The 17225-nt window shown below is 52.0% G+C and overlaps 2 protein-coding genes across 3 annotated transcripts in view; both read left to right on the plus strand.

Annotated features, from left to right (window-relative positions):
* PRPF8 (pre-mRNA processing factor 8) overlaps positions 1-13388 on the plus strand; it is a 17944-nt gene extending 4556 nt beyond the window's left edge. Inside the window, 31 exon segments of the mRNA XM_057381570.1 lie at positions 264-435; positions 546-675; positions 1019-1215; positions 1323-1529; positions 1619-1782; positions 2043-2169; positions 2301-2493; positions 2818-3005; positions 3212-3450; positions 3926-4072; positions 4268-4478; positions 4565-4681; positions 4766-5013; positions 5196-5375; positions 5747-5882; positions 6260-6429; positions 6697-6826; positions 7018-7164; positions 7352-7512; positions 7981-8172; positions 8770-9007; positions 9241-9369; positions 9915-10028; positions 10135-10308; positions 10556-10749; positions 11045-11284; positions 11371-11512; positions 11689-11829; positions 12066-12205; positions 12348-12550; positions 13092-13388. Of these exon segments, the coding sequence (XP_057237553.1) occupies positions 264-435; positions 546-675; positions 1019-1215; positions 1323-1529; positions 1619-1782; positions 2043-2169; positions 2301-2493; positions 2818-3005; positions 3212-3450; positions 3926-4072; positions 4268-4478; positions 4565-4681; positions 4766-5013; positions 5196-5375; positions 5747-5882; positions 6260-6429; positions 6697-6826; positions 7018-7164; positions 7352-7512; positions 7981-8172; positions 8770-9007; positions 9241-9369; positions 9915-10028; positions 10135-10308; positions 10556-10749; positions 11045-11284; positions 11371-11512; positions 11689-11829; positions 12066-12205; positions 12348-12550; positions 13092-13246 (5326 nt within the window). The 3' untranslated portion in view covers positions 13247-13388.
* Positions 13389-13446: 58 nt separating this feature from the next.
* Positions 13447-17221, plus strand: RILP (Rab interacting lysosomal protein). Of its 2 annotated transcripts, XM_057381566.1 has the most exons (8): positions 13453-13716; positions 14286-14409; positions 14825-14946; positions 15089-15280; positions 15723-15886; positions 15973-16095; positions 16463-16546; positions 16826-17221. In XM_057381566.1, exons 1-8 carry the CDS (start codon positions 13480-13482, stop codon positions 16980-16982), a joined length of 1203 nt encoding a protein of 400 aa, XP_057237549.1. In that variant the 5' UTR covers positions 13453-13479; the 3' UTR covers positions 16983-17221. The 2 variants fall into 2 exon arrangements, with proteins under 2 accessions (XP_057237550.1, XP_057237549.1); XM_057381567.1 differs by lacking the exon at positions 16463-16546 and having other exon boundaries at positions 13447-13716.
* Positions 17222-17225: the final 4 nt, after the last annotated feature.

The raw sequence follows: 17225 nt of genomic DNA on the forward strand, positions 1-17225 counted from the left end.
TTTTTTTTTTTTTTTTTTTCAGTGTGATGAGAGGAAGTTGATGATTGGAATTTCTTGTATGGGAAATAGTATCTATGGGATGCAAAAAGTGGCTGAATGTTGCAGGGTTAAGGAGAAAAGGGGATGTAATGAGAACATGGTATGAAATTCTGCTTTTCTATTAATTTATAAGAATTGRTGGTTGTATGAACCAGCATTAGGAGTTTTGTATGGCCTGGAACACTGTGTACAACAAACCTGGCTGCTGCAGGGAATGTCTGAGGTGTTGATTGGCATCCCTGACTGTATTCCATGTCTCAGCTGGCAGATGGCCTGCAGTACATCTTTGCCCACGTGGGTCAGCTCACGGGGATGTACCGGTACAAATACAAACTGATGAGGCAGATTCGTATGTGCAAGGACCTGAAACATCTCATCTACTACAGATTTAACACRGTAAGTTCCACCTTTCCACATGATACTGACCCTGTGTGAGCTGAGGAACGAGGGAGGGATTCTGGAGTGTCAATAAATGACCTGATTTAACCGTGTCTCTGTTCTTTCAGGGGCCTGTGGGCAAAGGTCCTGGCTGTGGTTTCTGGGCTCCAGGCTGGAGAGTGTGGCTGTTCTTCATGAGGGGCATCACCCCGCTGCTGGAACGCTGGCTGGGGAATCTGCTGGCCAGGCAGTTTGAAGGTCAGCACCCTGTAAATCCTGCCTATGGGAGGAGTGTGTGGTAAAGATTRATTCTGTTTACTTGCCAGCCAGTTTTCTGTTCACACTGGTGGTCTTTATCTGTGCTCTATATCAATCCCAAGAGCTATGGACCAGTTTAAAGCTGTTACAAGATTCGTGTCCCGAGAATAGATTCTAAATGGAATTGGGATTCCCTGCTCTGTAGCCACTTATTCATCTGCTCCAGACTCATGGCAGTGTAATTTCTCCAGACATCCCGCACCTCCATGCACTCCTGAATTAGGAAGGAGGAGAATCACTGCCCAGTGGTGTCAGAATTCCTGAAGGGCTTTGTTTTTTCCAGGCCGTCACTCGAAGGGTGTMGCAAAGACCGTCACGAAGCAGCGCGTGGAGTCTCACTTTGACCTGGAGCTCAGGGCAGCTGTGATGCAYGACATCCTGGACATGATGCCAGAAGGAATCAAACAGAACAAAGCCAGAACCATCCTGCAGCACCTCAGCGAGGCTTGGCGGTGCTGGAAGGCCAATATTCCCTGGAAGGTAAATCTCTGGCTTGGCCTTCCGGTTCAATTTTAGCATCTCCCGCTTAGAGCTGCTCTTGGGGGGGTTCCCACTGSTGTTTCCCTCAAGCTCCTGTCCCTCCCCAGGTGCCAGGGCTGCCGACTCCTATTGAGAACATGATCCTGAGGTATGTGAAGGCCAAAGCTGACTGGTGGACAAACACAGCTCACTACAACCGGGAGCGSATCCGCCGGGGAGCCACTGTCGACAAAACCGTCTGTAAGAAGAACCTGGGCAGGCTGACCAGACTCTACCTGAAAGCTGAGCAGGAACGGCAGCATAATTACCTGAAGGTACTTCTGTTCTCCCTGAAATTGCCCCAATTAATGCTGTTTTCATAGAGAGGCTTTCACTGATCCATTCTGGTGGTATGCTTCTGCAGGATGGGCCGTACATCACTGCAGAAGAGGCTGTTGCTGTGTACACAACCACAGTGCACTGGCTGGAGAGCAGGAGGTTCTCCCCCATACCTTTCCCTCCACTGTCCTACAAGCATGACACCAAGTTGCTGATCTTGGCCCTGGAGAGGCTGAAGGAAGCTTACAGGTAAGCAGTAGGAAATTATTTTCAGGAGCACTGGGAAAGGCTTCTGTTTTGTTTCGTGTTATTTATTTAATTTACCCTGATGGACTGGTAAAGACTGTTGTTTGTACTGCCAACTTGCCTGGGAGTCAATGCCATGATTTTAAATTTGGGGATGTGGATTATGAAGAATTTCAGGTTGAACATTTATCATTTATCAGTTCAATGCAGTGGCCATTAGGCTGTTCATGTGCAGKTGCTGAGCTGTTGTCCCTTGTTTCCAGTGTGAAGTCACGCCTGAATCAGTCACAGAGAGAGGAGCTGGGCTTGATTGAGCAGGCTTATGATAATCCCCACGAAGCTCTGTCCAGAATCAAGCGACATCTGTTGACTCAGAGAGCCTTCAAGGAGGTGAGTGAAACCCTGGTGAAAGCCCAGCCATGTTATGCTGCGTTCAGAAGCTGAACAACACAAAAACTGTGTGTTTTTTCTCAAAATACCAGCCTGAGTTTTTCCCTCTTCTTTTTTTTTTTTTTTTTAAGGTTGGCATTGAATTCATGGATCTCTACAGCCATTTGGTCCCTGTTTATGATGTTGAGCCCTTGGAGAAGATCACAGATGCTTATCTGGATCAATACTTGTGGTATGAGGCTGATAAGCGAAGACTCTTCCCACCTTGGATCAAACCTGCYGACACTGAGCCACCCCCACTGCTGGTGTACAAGTGGTGCCAAGGTCAGTGGGCTCTTGGATTCCGTGCAAAAATGATTTTTCCTTCAACTTGTGTCCTGTGAGTCTGCTCGGGAGCTGAAGTTTTTATATTTGCAATTTGCAGTCAATAATTACAACAGAAATGTATTTTGTAGGTTAATATGTATGCATGTACTGGAGGAGGACAACTTGCTCAGTATTTATGATTGATTACAATTTTCCTTCCATTTCTGAATAGACTGGAAGACCCAGAATGTCAAAAATCAGGGCCTGTGTTGAGTTCCTKTGTTCAAGGGCTGTTTCTGTGCTGTAATGTGTCAGATAACACAACACTGCTTGTTCCCTCAGGCATTAATAACCTGCAGGATGTTTGGGAAACCAGTGAAGGGGARTGCAACGTGATGCTGGAATCTCGGTTTGAGAAGATGTATGAGAAGATTGACCTGACCTTGCTCAACAGGCTGCTGCGTCTCATTGTGGATCACAACATTGCTGACTACATGACAGCCAAGAACAACGTGGTGATCAACTACAAGGTGATGGCTGTTRTCAGGAAAGGGGGGTTGTGCTGAAAGGGACCCACGGGGGAGGTGGTTTTGGACCCTTGGCAAAGAAACTGAAGACTTYCAGTGAAAAGTGATGGGGGAGTGAAAAAACCATTCTGGGTCGTGCTGAAGAACAGCTGCTCAGGTGAAAGGGTTCTGATGTGATGTGTTAYCACAATTCTCCTTCCTTTCCTCAGGACATGAATCACACAAACTCCTACGGGATTATTCGTGGGCTGCAGTTTGCTTCCTTCATTGTCCAGTACTATGGGCTTGTGATGGACCTGCTGGTGCTGGGCCTGCACCGGGCCAGTGAAATGGCTGGGCCTCCCCAGATGCCAAATGACTTCCTCAGYTTCCAGGACATTGCCACGGAGGTGGCCCATCCCATTCGCCTCTTCTGCAGATACATTGACAGGATTCACATCTTCTTCAGGTGAGATCTCTGGGGCTCTGCTTTCCTAACATGACCACAAAGGAAAGGGAGAATTAGTATGTTCCTGCTCCTGGCTTTTGTTCCCTTTGCTGTAGAAGATCAGGAATATTTAAATTGACAGACTTTCCTGGGTAACTGGGTGTCCACGTGCCTCCTCTTGCTTTCTCAGTTTGCTTTTCTTACAACTTCATTTGACCAGCAAAAACACAACATTAAGAGCTCAGTTGTTAGGGATTTAGTAAATTTGAGACTGGTGAAATAAGTGTTTTCTGTCTCTTCAKGGAAAGATAACTCAAACTCTGGGTTTCTCTGTGCTCATTAAATTCCCCCATTCATTGGGAAGACACAAAAATTGGATAATTACCTTCAAACAGGCTGACAAACAGCTTTTCATCATTAAATCTTTATCTTTCTGGCCAGACCGGTATTGTTAAGTCGATCATGTAATTCCAAATCCCTCTTTGTGCTTTTCCAGGTTTACAGCTGACGAGGCAAGAGACCTGATTCAGCGGTACCTGACAGAGCACCCCGACCCCAACAATGAGAACATTGTGGGCTACAACAACAAGAAGTGCTGGCCCCGGGATGCTCGGATGCGCCTCATGAAGCACGACGTGAACCTGTAAGTGCTGCAGCTGGGAAAGAAGAAATGRTGGGAAAAAGCAGAAAATCAGTTGTGATTAATAACTGTGTTGGAGACTGMTAGGTGCTCAGGATATGTGAGAAGTGAGGGGTCTGTGCTGAAATCCTGAAAAATTAGGGAAGCTCTGAGTTGTTATTTGGGTGAACTATTATTTTTGCACACCTTGTTTTTCAGTGGCCGTGCCGTGTTCTGGGATATCAAGAACCGTTTGCCCCGCTCGGTGACCACGGTGCAGTGGGAGAACAGCTTCGTGTCCGTGTACAGCAAAGACAACCCCAACCTGCTGTTCAACATGTGCGGCTTCGAGTGCCGYATCCTGCCCAAGTGCCGCACCAGCTACGAGGAGTTCACCCACAAGGACGGSGTGTGGAACCTGCAGAATGAGGTGGGCTGGGAGAGCAAGCCCTGGGTGGGGTTCTCCATGTTGGAGAGGGGATCCCAGGAGGGAACTGACTGGCCTGTGCTCTGTAGGTCACCAAGGAGCGCACAGCTCAGTGCTTCCTGCGTGTGGATGATGAGTCTATGCAGAGGTTCCACAACAGAGTGAGGCAGATCCTCATGGCCTCTGGCTCCACAACCTTCACTAAGGTAAGGGAGGAGGGAGATCTATGACAGCTTTCTGCGAATTCTTGGAGAATAAACTGGGAGCTGATTTTTTCCTTCCCTTCTTAGATTGTCAATAAATGGAACACTGCTCTGATTGGCTTGATGACATATTTCCGGGAAGCTGTYGTGAATACTCAGGAGCTGCTTGATTTGCTGGTGAAGTGTGAGAATAAAATCCAGACTCGGATCAAAATCGGCCTGAATTCCAAAATGCCCAGYCGTTTTCCTCCTGTGGTGTTCTACACCCCTAAGGAGCTGGGGGGGCTGGGCATGCTCTCCATGGGCCACGTTCTCATCCCTCAGTCTGATCTGAGGTCAGTTGTGCTGTTCTAATTCCTGCAAGRAATGTTCTCCTTGATGCTCTTTCCCCTGAAAACATTCCAAGAGTGCTAAACCATGCCATAGTACAGAGCTCTGTTGCCTTTGCAGCAGCTCATGGCAGTGGCCAGGGATGTCCCCGTTCCTCCTACCTCATCCTTGTGCCTCTTTGCTCCAGGTGGTCCAAGCAGACAGATGTTGGCATCACTCACTTCCGCTCAGGAATGAGTCACGAGGAGGACCAGCTCATCCCAAATCTGTATCGTTACATCCAGCCCTGGGAGAGTGAATTCATTGACTCCCAGAGGGTGTGGGCAGAGTATGCCCTGAAACGGCAGGAGGCRATAGCCCAGAACAGGTGTGTGTCCTTGTGGGGGAGGACAGGCAGCAATGGGAAGTTTGATGCTGTCTGGGCATTTTGGAGACCTTGCTGGCCCTGGCTCCCCCTTAAGGGAAATGGTGGTGCCAGGAAAAGCTGATACCAGACCCATTTGCAGTTCTGTGCACTCCCAAGGGCTTTTTCTTTAGCATGTTTGGTATCACTGTGTTCACAGTGATGGCTCAAACACTTTGCTGAGTGTTTGGCATTTTAGAGTGTCCCCTGCCAGAGCCATGAGCTCTGTGTTATTTCTGTGATCTCATCAGCTGAGATGATTATTAACCATTATGATCATTAATGCATTGCTATAAAATTAAGAGGTAACAAAGTGTGGGCAATTTTTTCCTCAGGCGTCTGACACTGGAGGATCTGGAGGACTCCTGGGACAGGGGAATTCCTCGCATTAACACCCTTTTCCAGAAGGACCGGCATACCCTGGCTTATGATAAAGGATGGAGAGTCAGGACTGACTTCAAACAGTATCAGGTACTGACTGGTGCTTCCACTTTGGAAGCATTTGGATAGATTGCAGTTTATTGGGGAAGCCACAYTTAGTGCAATTGTGTATTAAATAGAGAAAAAAATGATCCTGAAACAAACATTCCAAAAATTAGGTTTTAATAAAGTGCGAAAATGTTTTTGGAAGCTCTGCAGAAGGCCAGTCCCTGACAGATAAAAACATCACCTGAGGTTCCACCCAGTGTGAATTGCATAGGAGTACAGACAGAATTTGTGTTGTAGATGAGCTGCAYCCTCCAGCACCGAGGGTGTGAGGCTTTTTACTTGTTCACTGACATCATCATCATCATGTTGGTTCCCACAATTAGTGCAGCCAGGTGAAATGATCTCATTGCCATCTCCAGGTGCTGAAGCAGAACCCGTTCTGGTGGACACACCAGCGCCACGATGGCAAACTCTGGAACCTGAACAATTACCGCACGGACATGATCCAGGCTCTGGGTGGGGTGGAAGGCATCCTGGAGCACACTCTCTTCAAGGGCACTTACTTCCCCACRTGGGAAGGTCTCTTCTGGTAAGAGGAACTTTGATGTGGACCCTGGGGTCAGGCTGTGCTGATTCTGTTGAGTTTTTGCTGGTTTTCAGCACATTGTGTAGCTCAGTTGTGAGGGCYCCTGGGAGGGGGCTACAGCTAAATTTCTTGCAAATCCTTGGAAATTTCTTGGTATGAAAGAACCTTCCCAGCTGATCCGTGTCTCTTTTCCGAGTGACACATGGCAGCAGAGCTGAGGGACATGTAATGCAATTAAAGTGAATGCAATTGATTGTCTGCCCTTTCCAGGGAGAAGGCYAGTGGCTTTGAGGAGTCCATGAAGTGGAAGAAGCTGACAAATGCCCAGAGATCGGGTTTGAACCAAATTCCAAACAGAAGATTCACTCTCTGGTGGTCCCCTACCATTAACAGAGCCAATGTAAGTACTTAGTGCTTGTCCCTGTATGAGCAAACACCACTTTTCCACCAAAATGAGAGCAATTAATTGATCTAATTAATTCTCAGGACATCTCTTACGAGGTACTAAACCTCCTTAACAGAAGCTGGTCCAYTTTTTAAACTTTATCAGTTGTGCTGTCATGTGTTCTCACAGCTGTTTTTCTTCTGCAGGTGTATGTTGGGTTCCAGGTGCAGCTGGATTTGACAGGGATCTTCATGCACGGCAAGATCCCCACKCTGAAGATTTCCCTCATCCAGATTTTCCGAGCTCACTTGTGGCAGAAGATCCATGAGAGCATTGTCATGGATTTGTGTCAGGTGAGCAGGGTTGGCTTGGTTTGTTTCTGTGCCCTTCTGTAGCAGCACCAGTCCTCCTCCAGTAATTTGGAGATGGAGAAAGTGAATAAATGGAAAATGAAATTTTCCTGGCTGCCTCAGTGTTGAGGAATAGATCCCTTATCTGGGTTACTTGAACACAGCTCATCCTTGACTGCCTTTTCGCCAGGTGTTTGATCAAGAGCTGGATGCCCTGGAGATTGAGACAGTGCAGAAAGAGACCATCCATCCCAGGAAGTCCTACAAGATGAATTCCTCGTGTGCAGATATCCTTCTCTTTGCTTCCTACAAGTGGAATGTGTCACGTCCATCACTTCTGGCAGATTCCAAGTGAGTTTCCTTTTTCCCTGTCCTTGGTCTTGCTGCAGAACAGAGCTGCTGAGCCTGTTATCCAGAGCTTGTGTCTCTTGGACATTTGGGGTTGGTTTTATTTGGGAACACTGGAGATTGTGTCCYGCAAAGGGTAGGTGGTTGCAGCACTTCCTGGCACTGCCTTCTGCAAAATGCCAAGACTGTTTTTTTCTTCTCTGGGTGAACTTTTCCCTGAGCTGTTRTAGGCTCTTCTGGAAACCCCACAAAGCTGAGCTGGCCCTGGGCCAGAATCTGGAGTGAATTCTCCCTGCATCCTCACCAGACAGTCCCTGGGGGAGATGACCCTCGTGACTACACAGCACTGGATTCATTGCTGCTTTGTTTAAAGCTTTAACAGCCTCTCCATTCACTGCTGTGTGATGAGGACAGTAGAGACTCTTTCCAGGGACTTGTGCAAGATGAACTTGRGGTTTGTTCTCTCCTCAGGGATGTGATGGACAGCACCACCACCCAGAAGTACTGGATAGACATCCAGCTGCGCTGGGGGGACTACGATTCCCATGACATCGAGCGCTACGCGAGGGCCAAGTTCCTGGACTACACCACGGACAACATGAGTATCTACCCCTCTCCCACTGGGGTGCTCATTGCCATTGATCTGGCCTACAACTTGCACAGGTGAGAGCTGCACCTTCTGTGTTTCATTTCTAGGGCTGGAATTGGTAGTTTGTGATTGTTGTCTCCGTGCATCTCCAGACCAGGTTTTGTATTCCAGGCAGGAGGGTGAGGGGAGAAGGCAGAAGCTGGAGATGTGCAGTGAGTGGGATAAGGCATTTCAGTGTCTGCTCATTCAATATTAATGGTTCAGTTACCCCAGTTCATTAATAATTTGTTTCTTWGGAGATTTCTGTCAGACTGTCCTTGGAGCTGAAGGACAGGCCTTGTTTCAAGGCCCCTGCAAGTGGAGACAGCTATTTTTTACTGGAAAACTAGAGGGAAAGTCAGAACTCAGTTGTGYAATGTGTTTGTTAGAGAAGGTGCAGCTTTCCTGGGACTGCAGCATGTGTGTGCTGTGGCTTCCCACTGAGGAGGTKTAGGGAAAAGCCATAGGTGATCACTTCCCAGGGATGTTACAGAAGTCCCACTGCAGCACAAAGTTGCATTTTCAGCRCATGGAAAGGGGTCTGTATGCTGCATGGAAAGACTTGAGTGTGGCTGTTGCCTCTTCAGATCTAATGGTAACAACTTGGCCTTCTGTTTGTTTTCCTCCTTCAGTGCTTATGGAAACTGGTTCCCTGGAAGCAAACCTCTGATCCAGCAGGCCATGGCCAAAATCATGAAAGCCAACCCTGCCCTGTATGTGTTGAGGGAACGAATCCGCAAAGGACTGCAGCTCTACTCCTCAGAGCCCACGGAGCCCTACCTGTCCTCCCAGAACTATGGGGAGCTCTTCTCCAACCAGATCATCTGGTTTGTGGATGACACCAATGTGTACAGAGTCACCATCCACAAGGTGAGGCCACAGGGGTGTCTTGGGGAAAGGACGGGGGCTGAATGCGTTCGGTGGAGGTTTCTGTGCAGGATGGAAAATTGGGAGTCAACGTGGACACAGATTTTTGCAGTGTGCACAGAGCAGCTCTTACATTTCCCATACAGCTCCTGCTCAGAGCACTCAGTCTGTTGTGTAAAAGTGTGGTTGGGCTCCATTTATCTCCCTGTACTTCTCACTCTCATTTATTTTCCCAGACTTTTGAAGGGAATTTGACCACAAAACCCATCAACGGAGCCATTTTCATCTTCAATCCCAGAACTGGACAGCTCTTCCTGAAGATCATCCACACGTCTGTGTGGGCAGGACAGAARCGTCTGGGACAGGTAGGGCTTGGGTGTGAGCTGGGGGTGTGTCTGACTGCTTGAGCAGAAAACATCATGAAGATCTTCATCTTTCTGCCTTTTTGGCAGCTTCAGTTTGGAGTTTGGAGCTTCAGACTCCAAGGTCAGGTCAGGAGCATGGCATATAAAAGTGGAAGAGAACAAGCATTGCTGCTACAAGAATTTTGAGGTGTTAAGACCCCACACCATCAAGCAGAGCTTGAGGAACAGGGCTGTGCTCCATGTTAAACAGATCACTCTGCTTGGCTGTACCTCCAGTGCAGTGAGAAAACTGGTGGCAAATCCAGGGAGGTGGAGCAGCCAACTTGTTTTTTCTGAGCCATTCAAGAGTAACTGAGCTCCAGGAATGGGAAGTGACCTCTGGGATCAGTGAGGAGGAAATGCTGGGCCTTGTCACTGATTTGGAAAAAGCCGTAAATTCCAGTTGTATTTTTAGAATCTGGTTTGCATCCCTTCGATTCCCAGAGACATGGGTGCACTGCTGGAGAGCAGGGGGATATTTCTCTAACCCTGCTTGCTTTCTACAGCTGGCCAAGTGGAAGACTGCTGAAGAAGTGGCTGCCTTGATCCGCTCCCTTCCCGTGGAGGAGCAGCCAAAGCAGATCATAGTGACACGGAAGGGCATGTTGGACCCGCTTGAGGTAACGATGCAGATACTGCTCTGTGAGGATGTTTTTGGGAGATAACAGGACAGTTTTGTGTCCTGTGATGTTCCACAGTGAGCTAATTCCTCTTGATAAACTCCAGGTGCACTTGCTGGATTTCCCCAATATTGTGATCAAAGGCTCGGAGCTACAGYTGCCCTTCCAGGCCTGTCTGAAAGTGGAGAAGTTTGGTGATCTCATCCTGAAGGCCACAGAGCCCCAGATGGTTCTGTTCAATCTCTATGATGACTGGCTGAAAACCATCTCTTCCTACACGGTGAGCACAGATGTGTCTGCAGCATTTTGCTTTTCTGCTGATAAAAAAGGCAGGAACCAAGGCCTCGAATATCCCTCATGATTTGTTGTTTGGAAGTACTTGGCTCAGAATCTGCCTGGATTTGTCTTTAGATGGATTCCACTGGCGGTTCCCCTGCTACATCCATATGCCCAAACAGGAATGCAGTACTAGGGCCTTGTATATTTAATTTTCTTCCTTCTAACTGCATCTTCTTTCCTTTTCCAAGGCATTCTCCCGTCTGATCCTGATTCTCCGGGCACTACACGTGAATAACGATCGAGCCAAAGTTATCCTGAAGCCAGACAAGACAACCATCACTGAGCCTCACCACATCTGGCCAACCCTGACCGATGAGGAGTGGATCAAGGTGGAGGTGCAGCTGAAGGATCTCATCCTTGCTGACTATGGCAAGAAGAACAAGTAAGCCACTGTGCAGCTGCCATAATCCTGTCAGCTTTTCCTTCCTGCCCTAAAGGATGTGGCCTCTGTCAAAGAACTGTCAACTTTATAGGGAATCTGGTTATTATTAATGACTTTCTAGCAAGGCCGATAAAAATGTCTGCACCAAATCTTCTCTGCTCTGAACATCATGTAATTTGGCCCCTTTCTAAAAGTTGTGGTTTTATTTTTCACAATGCCCAGGGTGGATGTGCTGAGCTTGTGAGAATGCTCTAGAAATTATTTTGAAATTACTTGTGTGGTTTTTCTCTTCCAGCGTGAACGTTGCATCCCTGACCCAGTCAGAGATCCGAGACATCATCCTGGGCATGGAGATCTCCGCCCCATCTCAGCAGAGGCAGCAGATTGCAGAAATYGAGAAGCAAACCAAGGAGCAGTCGCAGCTGACAGCCACACAGACCCGCACGGTGAACAAACACGGGGATGAAATCATCACCTCCACCACCAGCAACTATGAAACCCAGACCTTCTCCTCCAAGACTGAGTGGAGGGTCAGGTAGGRAGGCAGGCAGGGGTGGTGGAAAGGGTTGGAGTGTTTAGGGATGATCTGTGCATCCTCTGATCATCATGTCCTCCTCRCAGAGCAATTTCTGCTGCCAACCTCCACCTGCGGACAAACCACATCTACGTCTCATCAGATGACATAAAGGAGACAGGTTACACCTACATYCTTCCCAAAAATGTGTTGAAGAAGTTCATCTGCATTTCAGACCTGCGGGCCCAGGTGAGTGTGCAGGGAACTGTGCTCACACCAGTGGGGAGCTAACGGTGAAGGGCTGGGAACCTGGTTTTATTTTTCAATGTGAATCCTTCTGATGTTCTCGGGAATTAAGGAGTTCCCTCTCTTGCACAGTTACACAGAGATCCCTTCTGGCCTTCTGAGGCAGGTGTGTGCTTTAGATTGCAGGTTACCTGTACGGAGTGAGCCCTCCAGACAACCCCCAGGTGAAGGAGATCCGGTGCATTGTGATGGTGCCTCAGTGGGGGACACACCAGACCGTGCACCTCCCAGGGCAGCTGCCACAGCATGAGTATCTCAAGGTGAGTTGAGGTTCAGCTCCCASGGTGGGTGGAAGGGCAGTAACAAGGACCTGAGGTGGTGGGGCAGCTTCCCTTGGTTTGTTGTAGTTKTGGGACTGAAAGGGCTCAACCTGATTGGGGTCAGTGAGGGGGAAATCTCTGCTCTCTCTGTGCTCTCTCTGTGCTTTTAGCCAGGCTTGAAGTGGTCTCGTTGGAAATATCTCTGATTTGTCTCGAAACCCTTCTCTTCTTGTCAGGAAATGGAACCTCTGGGATGGATTCACACCCAACCAAACGAGTCCCCTCAGCTCTCACCACAGGATGTCACCACCCACGCCAAGGTCATGGCTGACAACCCCTCTTGGGATGGAGAGAAGACCATCATCATCACCTGCAGGTGAGTGGCAGGGAGGCTTCCTGTGCTGTGCTGGGGAACTCTSAAAATAAAATTGGGCAGAAAGGGGAGGGAGTGCTGGCTCATTCCTGGTTTCCCTCCYCTACCCCAGATGAGTCTGATTTGCCCTTTGTCTCCTTTTCAGCTTCACCCCTGGCTCCTGCACGTTGACAGCCTACAAACTGACCCCAAGCGGGTACGAGTGGGGCCGGCAGAACACAGAYAAAGGCAACAATCCCAAGGGTTACCTCCCCTCCCACTATGAGAGGGTGCAGATGCTCCTGTCCGACCGCTTCCTCGGCTTCTTCATGGTCCCAGCACAGGGCTCCTGGAACTACAACTTCATGGGTGAGCTGMCCTGGGAAGGGGAAGAGGAAATAATGACTTACCCAACTCCAAAACTTGGCTTTTCTCAGAGTGGCTGGCAGGGATTACCAGCACTGGGGCCTGAACTTTTCCTTGGTCCCAGCACGGGGATGTCAGTTCTCAATGATTTTTTGGTGRCAAGAGAGCAAACTGATACAGAGAGGAAAAATAGATACCCTGTCTGTATGGATTGTAGTGCATGGTCTGTCGCCACTGAATAATTAATCCCTGTCAGGCAGAAGAGATAATGGAAAATGCAAGAGAGAAGCTGTTCCCAGTAGGGAGGTCCTGGTATCATGAACACCACGGGCAGCTGGRGAAGGGGTCAGGAAATGAGAGTGACAGAACCCTCAGCTTGCACAAAAGGACTGTTAATCTCCTGAGAGGGGAACCCAAAGTGGGATGGTTTTGTGGATTTAGAATTCTCTTTTGGCATGGAAATGATCACAGAAGGGTAGAGAGCTTTGGAGGGATGGAGGAGGCAGGAGGGGTGCTCAGGTGGGTGACGTTCTCTCTCTTCCAGGTGTCCGCCACGACCCCAACATGAAGTACGAGCTGCAGCTCGCCAACCCCAAGGAGTTTTACCACGAGGTCCATCGCCCCTCTCACTTCCTCAACTTCGCGCTGCTGCAGGAGGGGGAGGTTTACTCGGCCGACCGCGAGGATCTCTACGCCTGACCCTGCCCGCGCCCTTCTTAGTACTGTTGATATTCAACAGCGTGTTCGTGTTCCCCCTTTCCACTGCCCCCCGCTCGCCCCCSGCGCGTTGTTGTTGTTCCCCCACTTTCCGCCACGCTCAATAAATTTTGTACGAACGGGAGCKCCGCCGCCGGTTGGGTCCCGCCTCGGGGGCGGCTCCGGACGGGGCGGGCCGGTACGGGCGGAGCGTGCGCGGCCGCGGGTGCGGGGCGATGGCGGAGCCGCTGTGGCGAACCCCGCCGGGCCGCCTGGCCCCGCCGCACGTCTACCGCATGGCGGGGGCCCTGGGCGCCGAGCTGCGCCGCCTGTCCGCCCGCTTCGGGCCCGACGCTGTAGCCGGGCTGGTGCCGCCCGTGGTGCGGCTGCTGGAGCTGCTGGAGGCGCTGGTGGCCCCGCCGGGCGCTGAGGGGGAGGCGCCGGCAGCGCCGGCCGGGCCACAGGAGGCGGAGGTGAGCGGGGCTCGGGACCTTCCCTTCGCCGCTGTCCCCGCAGGAGCGGCCGTGGGGACGGCGCCAGGCCGGCTGCTGGCTTTAGCCAGGGGATGACTCCGAGCCGGCTGGTGGCTTTACCCAGGGCTGGCTCTGACAGGGGTGTCCCACATTCCGCGGGAGGCTCCGAGCCGGCTGTTCCCTTTTCCCAGGGGACTGCTGTGACATGGGTGTCCCACATTGCACGGCAGGCTCCGAGCCGCCTGTTCCCTTTTCCCAGCGGATGGCGCTGACCTGGCTGCCCTGYCATCCCCTGGGACAGCTGCAATGTGGCGGTCCCTTTCTGTCAGTATGGATCTGACCCGGTTGTCCCCTGTCTGATTTAGTTGACCCCCCGGGATGGCTCTAACCCAGCTGCCCCCGTTTCCCAGGGGTGGKGGYGCTGACCCCACTGTCCCCCATCCCCTGTGAAGCCTCTGACCTGGCTGTCACCGTCYCCTGGAACAGCTGTGACCTGGCTGAGCCCCGGCTGCCCCCTGGCTGTCACTGTCCCCCAGGGTGGCTCTGACCCGGCTGTCCCCGTCCCCCAGGACCCGGAGCAGAGGCTGTGGGAGGCCGAGCGCCGGGAGCGAGCCCTGCACGGCCGCCTGGCCTGCYTGGAGGAGCAGAACCGCCAGCTCCTGGGGCAGCTTGCCGAGAGCCAGTCCCAGGAAGGTGGGTGTCCCAGCGGGTTTGGGGTCCCCTGATGCCACAGGGTGTCCCCGTGGAGCAGCAGGCTCGGTGCAGGGCTGAACCTGCTCTTCTGGAGAATGGAATGCTGCTCTCCTTTCCCTCACCTTGGCATTGCCTTGCTYTGCAAATCACAGGGATCCCAAACCCCCAGAGCACCTTGAAAGCCCCAGCAGGGTGGTGGAGGCAGGCACAGAGTCTGGGCTGCTGTGCCAGCACAAGGATRCCTCGGGAACGGTCTAAAACTCCCAGTTCCCTTCTTTCCACTCTTCCTTCTCTGAGATTACCAGGGATGAATCTGGCTTTGCAGCAGCACTGAGGAACTTTATGGGGTTGTGGGGTTGGGGAATCCCTGGATGCCGAGGGACTCTCACTCCTGCCTGCCCGTGTCTGGTCTCAGACAGCACGGCACGGAAGGAGCGGGAGGTGATGCTGCGGCTCAAGGAGGTGGTGGACAGGCAGAGGGATGAGCTCCGTGCCCAGGCCCACGAGATCGTCTGCAAGAGCCGCGACACGGAGGCGGTGAGGGCGTGGGAGCTCAGGGTGGGGTGTCACATCCACCCGGGGCTGCTGAGCCTGCCGGGGCGGGTGGCACTGGGTGGCACCCAGGTCCCCCCCCTGGGTGGGGACACCGCCTCACCTGTGACTGCCCCGGGCCCTGCAGCTGCAGGAACAGCTCCATCGCTTCATGGCCATGAACGAGGAGCTGCGGCACAAGGTGGCYGTGGTGCAGGCCCAGCTCAAGAGCGCCCTGGAGCAGAAATCAGACCTGGAGGCTGCGGTGCTGCAAAGCCGGAGGGAGATGAGCAGGAGGAGCAGGACAGCCCTGGAGAAACAGCGGCCGGAGCCTGGCGTGGTGAGTGTGAGCTGTGACCTCACTGCTGCTGGACATCACCAGCACTGACCCCACGTTCCCAGCCCGGTGTGGAGCTTTTGGCACACCCAGACCTGCTGGCTGCCAGGACAGGACATGGCTGCCCAGGTAAACCCCACAGCTAAAACTTGGCAGTGTTTGATTGTCTGTGATGCCAGCATCGCCCTGTCTGTAAAAATCGGGATAGAACAAGGTGAGGTGATGGGAGGAACACCCAGGTGGGACACAGAGGATGAGGAGGGTTTGCCACATCAGAATGGTGATGGGGAGTGATTGCTGGCCGAGCTGGGGACCCACCCACTGCAGCAGCTCTAGTCTAAATTCATTCCTGGGACTTCTCAGTTTCTGCCTGCACGTGCACACAGCCTTTGGGTGGAGGTTTTGAGGTTTCTGCTTGCCTGCTGACACTCTTCATCCCCCCCAGGAAGGAGCCCTGTCACCCTCAGAGGAGCCTCAGCACCAGGATGGGGACAGGAGCCCTGCTCACTGCTGCTTCTCCAAGGAAGAGCTGCAGCAGATCCTGCAAGAGAGGAATGAGCTCAARACCAACCTATTTTTGGTGCAGGAGGAACTGGCGTATTACCAGAGGTGAGTCCTGTCCCTGCAGCCACCCATGGCCCATCAGGGCAGAACCTTCCCCAGGCTCTCAGTTTCACCAAAGCTGCTTTTTCCAGGGAGCTGCTGAACGAGGAGAGAATTCCCAGCTTCTTCTTGGACGCAATGAAATCAAATATCAAAAAACAGAGAAAAAAAATCAGGGCCAAAATGCTGGGAACAGCAGAGGAGTCGGGGAGCAGGTGAGCCAGGCTGGGTGCTGAGATCCCCCTGAGCAGGGTGGGTGCTGGCTGGTCTGTTCCAGCATTTCCATACAACTGATGCCCTGGAAAAAAAAATTCCCCAGCTCAGAGCTGCCTCCTCCCTCTGGAGATCAAAGGTTTGATGTCTGTGGTTGATGTGATGCTCTGGCATAGCTGTGCCACAGGGGCTGGGCTTTGTGCTGCAACTTCTGTGTCACTGTCACCAGTCAGGTATGGCCTGGCCAAATGCCACTTGTGCATGTGACAAAAGGGAGGCGAGGTGGTGGCACTGGGAGCGCTGGACAAACTCCAGAGTGGCTCCAGCTATGGCTCAGTGCAGGTTCACCCCCATTTCTTTGTGCTGCAGTGAGGAAGAGGAGGGCTCCTGGCTCCCAGCTCATGGCACAGAATGTGTGGATGCTCAGCCTCCAGAATCCAAAATTAGGAGCTTGTAAGTTCGCTCCTGTGCTGGTAGGGATGGGAGGCCCAGGTTTGGGGCTCAGCTGGGAGCTGGGACAGAGCCAGGCTGGCTGCTGCCAAAAATTAGGCTGCTGCCAAAATGTGGCTYCTCAGTTTAGGGGGATCTGCCTCATCCTGGGTGCCGTGTGCTCCCAGGTTCTGCAGCCAGGCTGTGTCCTGCTGCCACCACCAGCACGGAGGGAGGCTGGGATCTGACAGCTTCCCTGGGTAGGTTCTGCTCCCCCACGGCCCTTATCTGYTCTCTCTGCAGTTTTGGGCTGTGGTATCAGGGCAGCAGCAAAGATCCCCCCACATCCAGCTGCTCCGGAACCTGGGAAATCATCGACTCGCTGGACACGCAGCCGGAGCTGGAGGGGGAGAGCAGGGCAGGGGGCAGCTCCCCTGACAGAGCCACACCACCCCTCTGACCCCACAGCAACGGGAGCAGGGTCTGGAGGAACTCCTGCAGCAGAACTTCCTGGATCCTCTTCTTCCAGCGCCTTCCAGAGCAGCACGGCAGCGCTGGCACTTCCCTGTGCCATGGAGGGGGCAGAGCCACTCCTGGGCAGGCTCCTGCAAACCACTGGGACACTTGGATGGGGGTGCCAGGCTGGCATGGGACAGCTCAGGGCCTCTGTGACCATCAGCCACCCCTTTATGGTGCCCACGGT

Source organism: Malurus melanocephalus, unplaced genomic scaffold (assembly GCF_030028575.1).
Source record: "Malurus melanocephalus ecotype Western Australia unplaced genomic scaffold, MMel_1.1 scaffold_515, whole genome shotgun sequence".
Taxonomy (NCBI): domain Eukaryota; kingdom Metazoa; phylum Chordata; class Aves; order Passeriformes; family Maluridae; genus Malurus; species Malurus melanocephalus.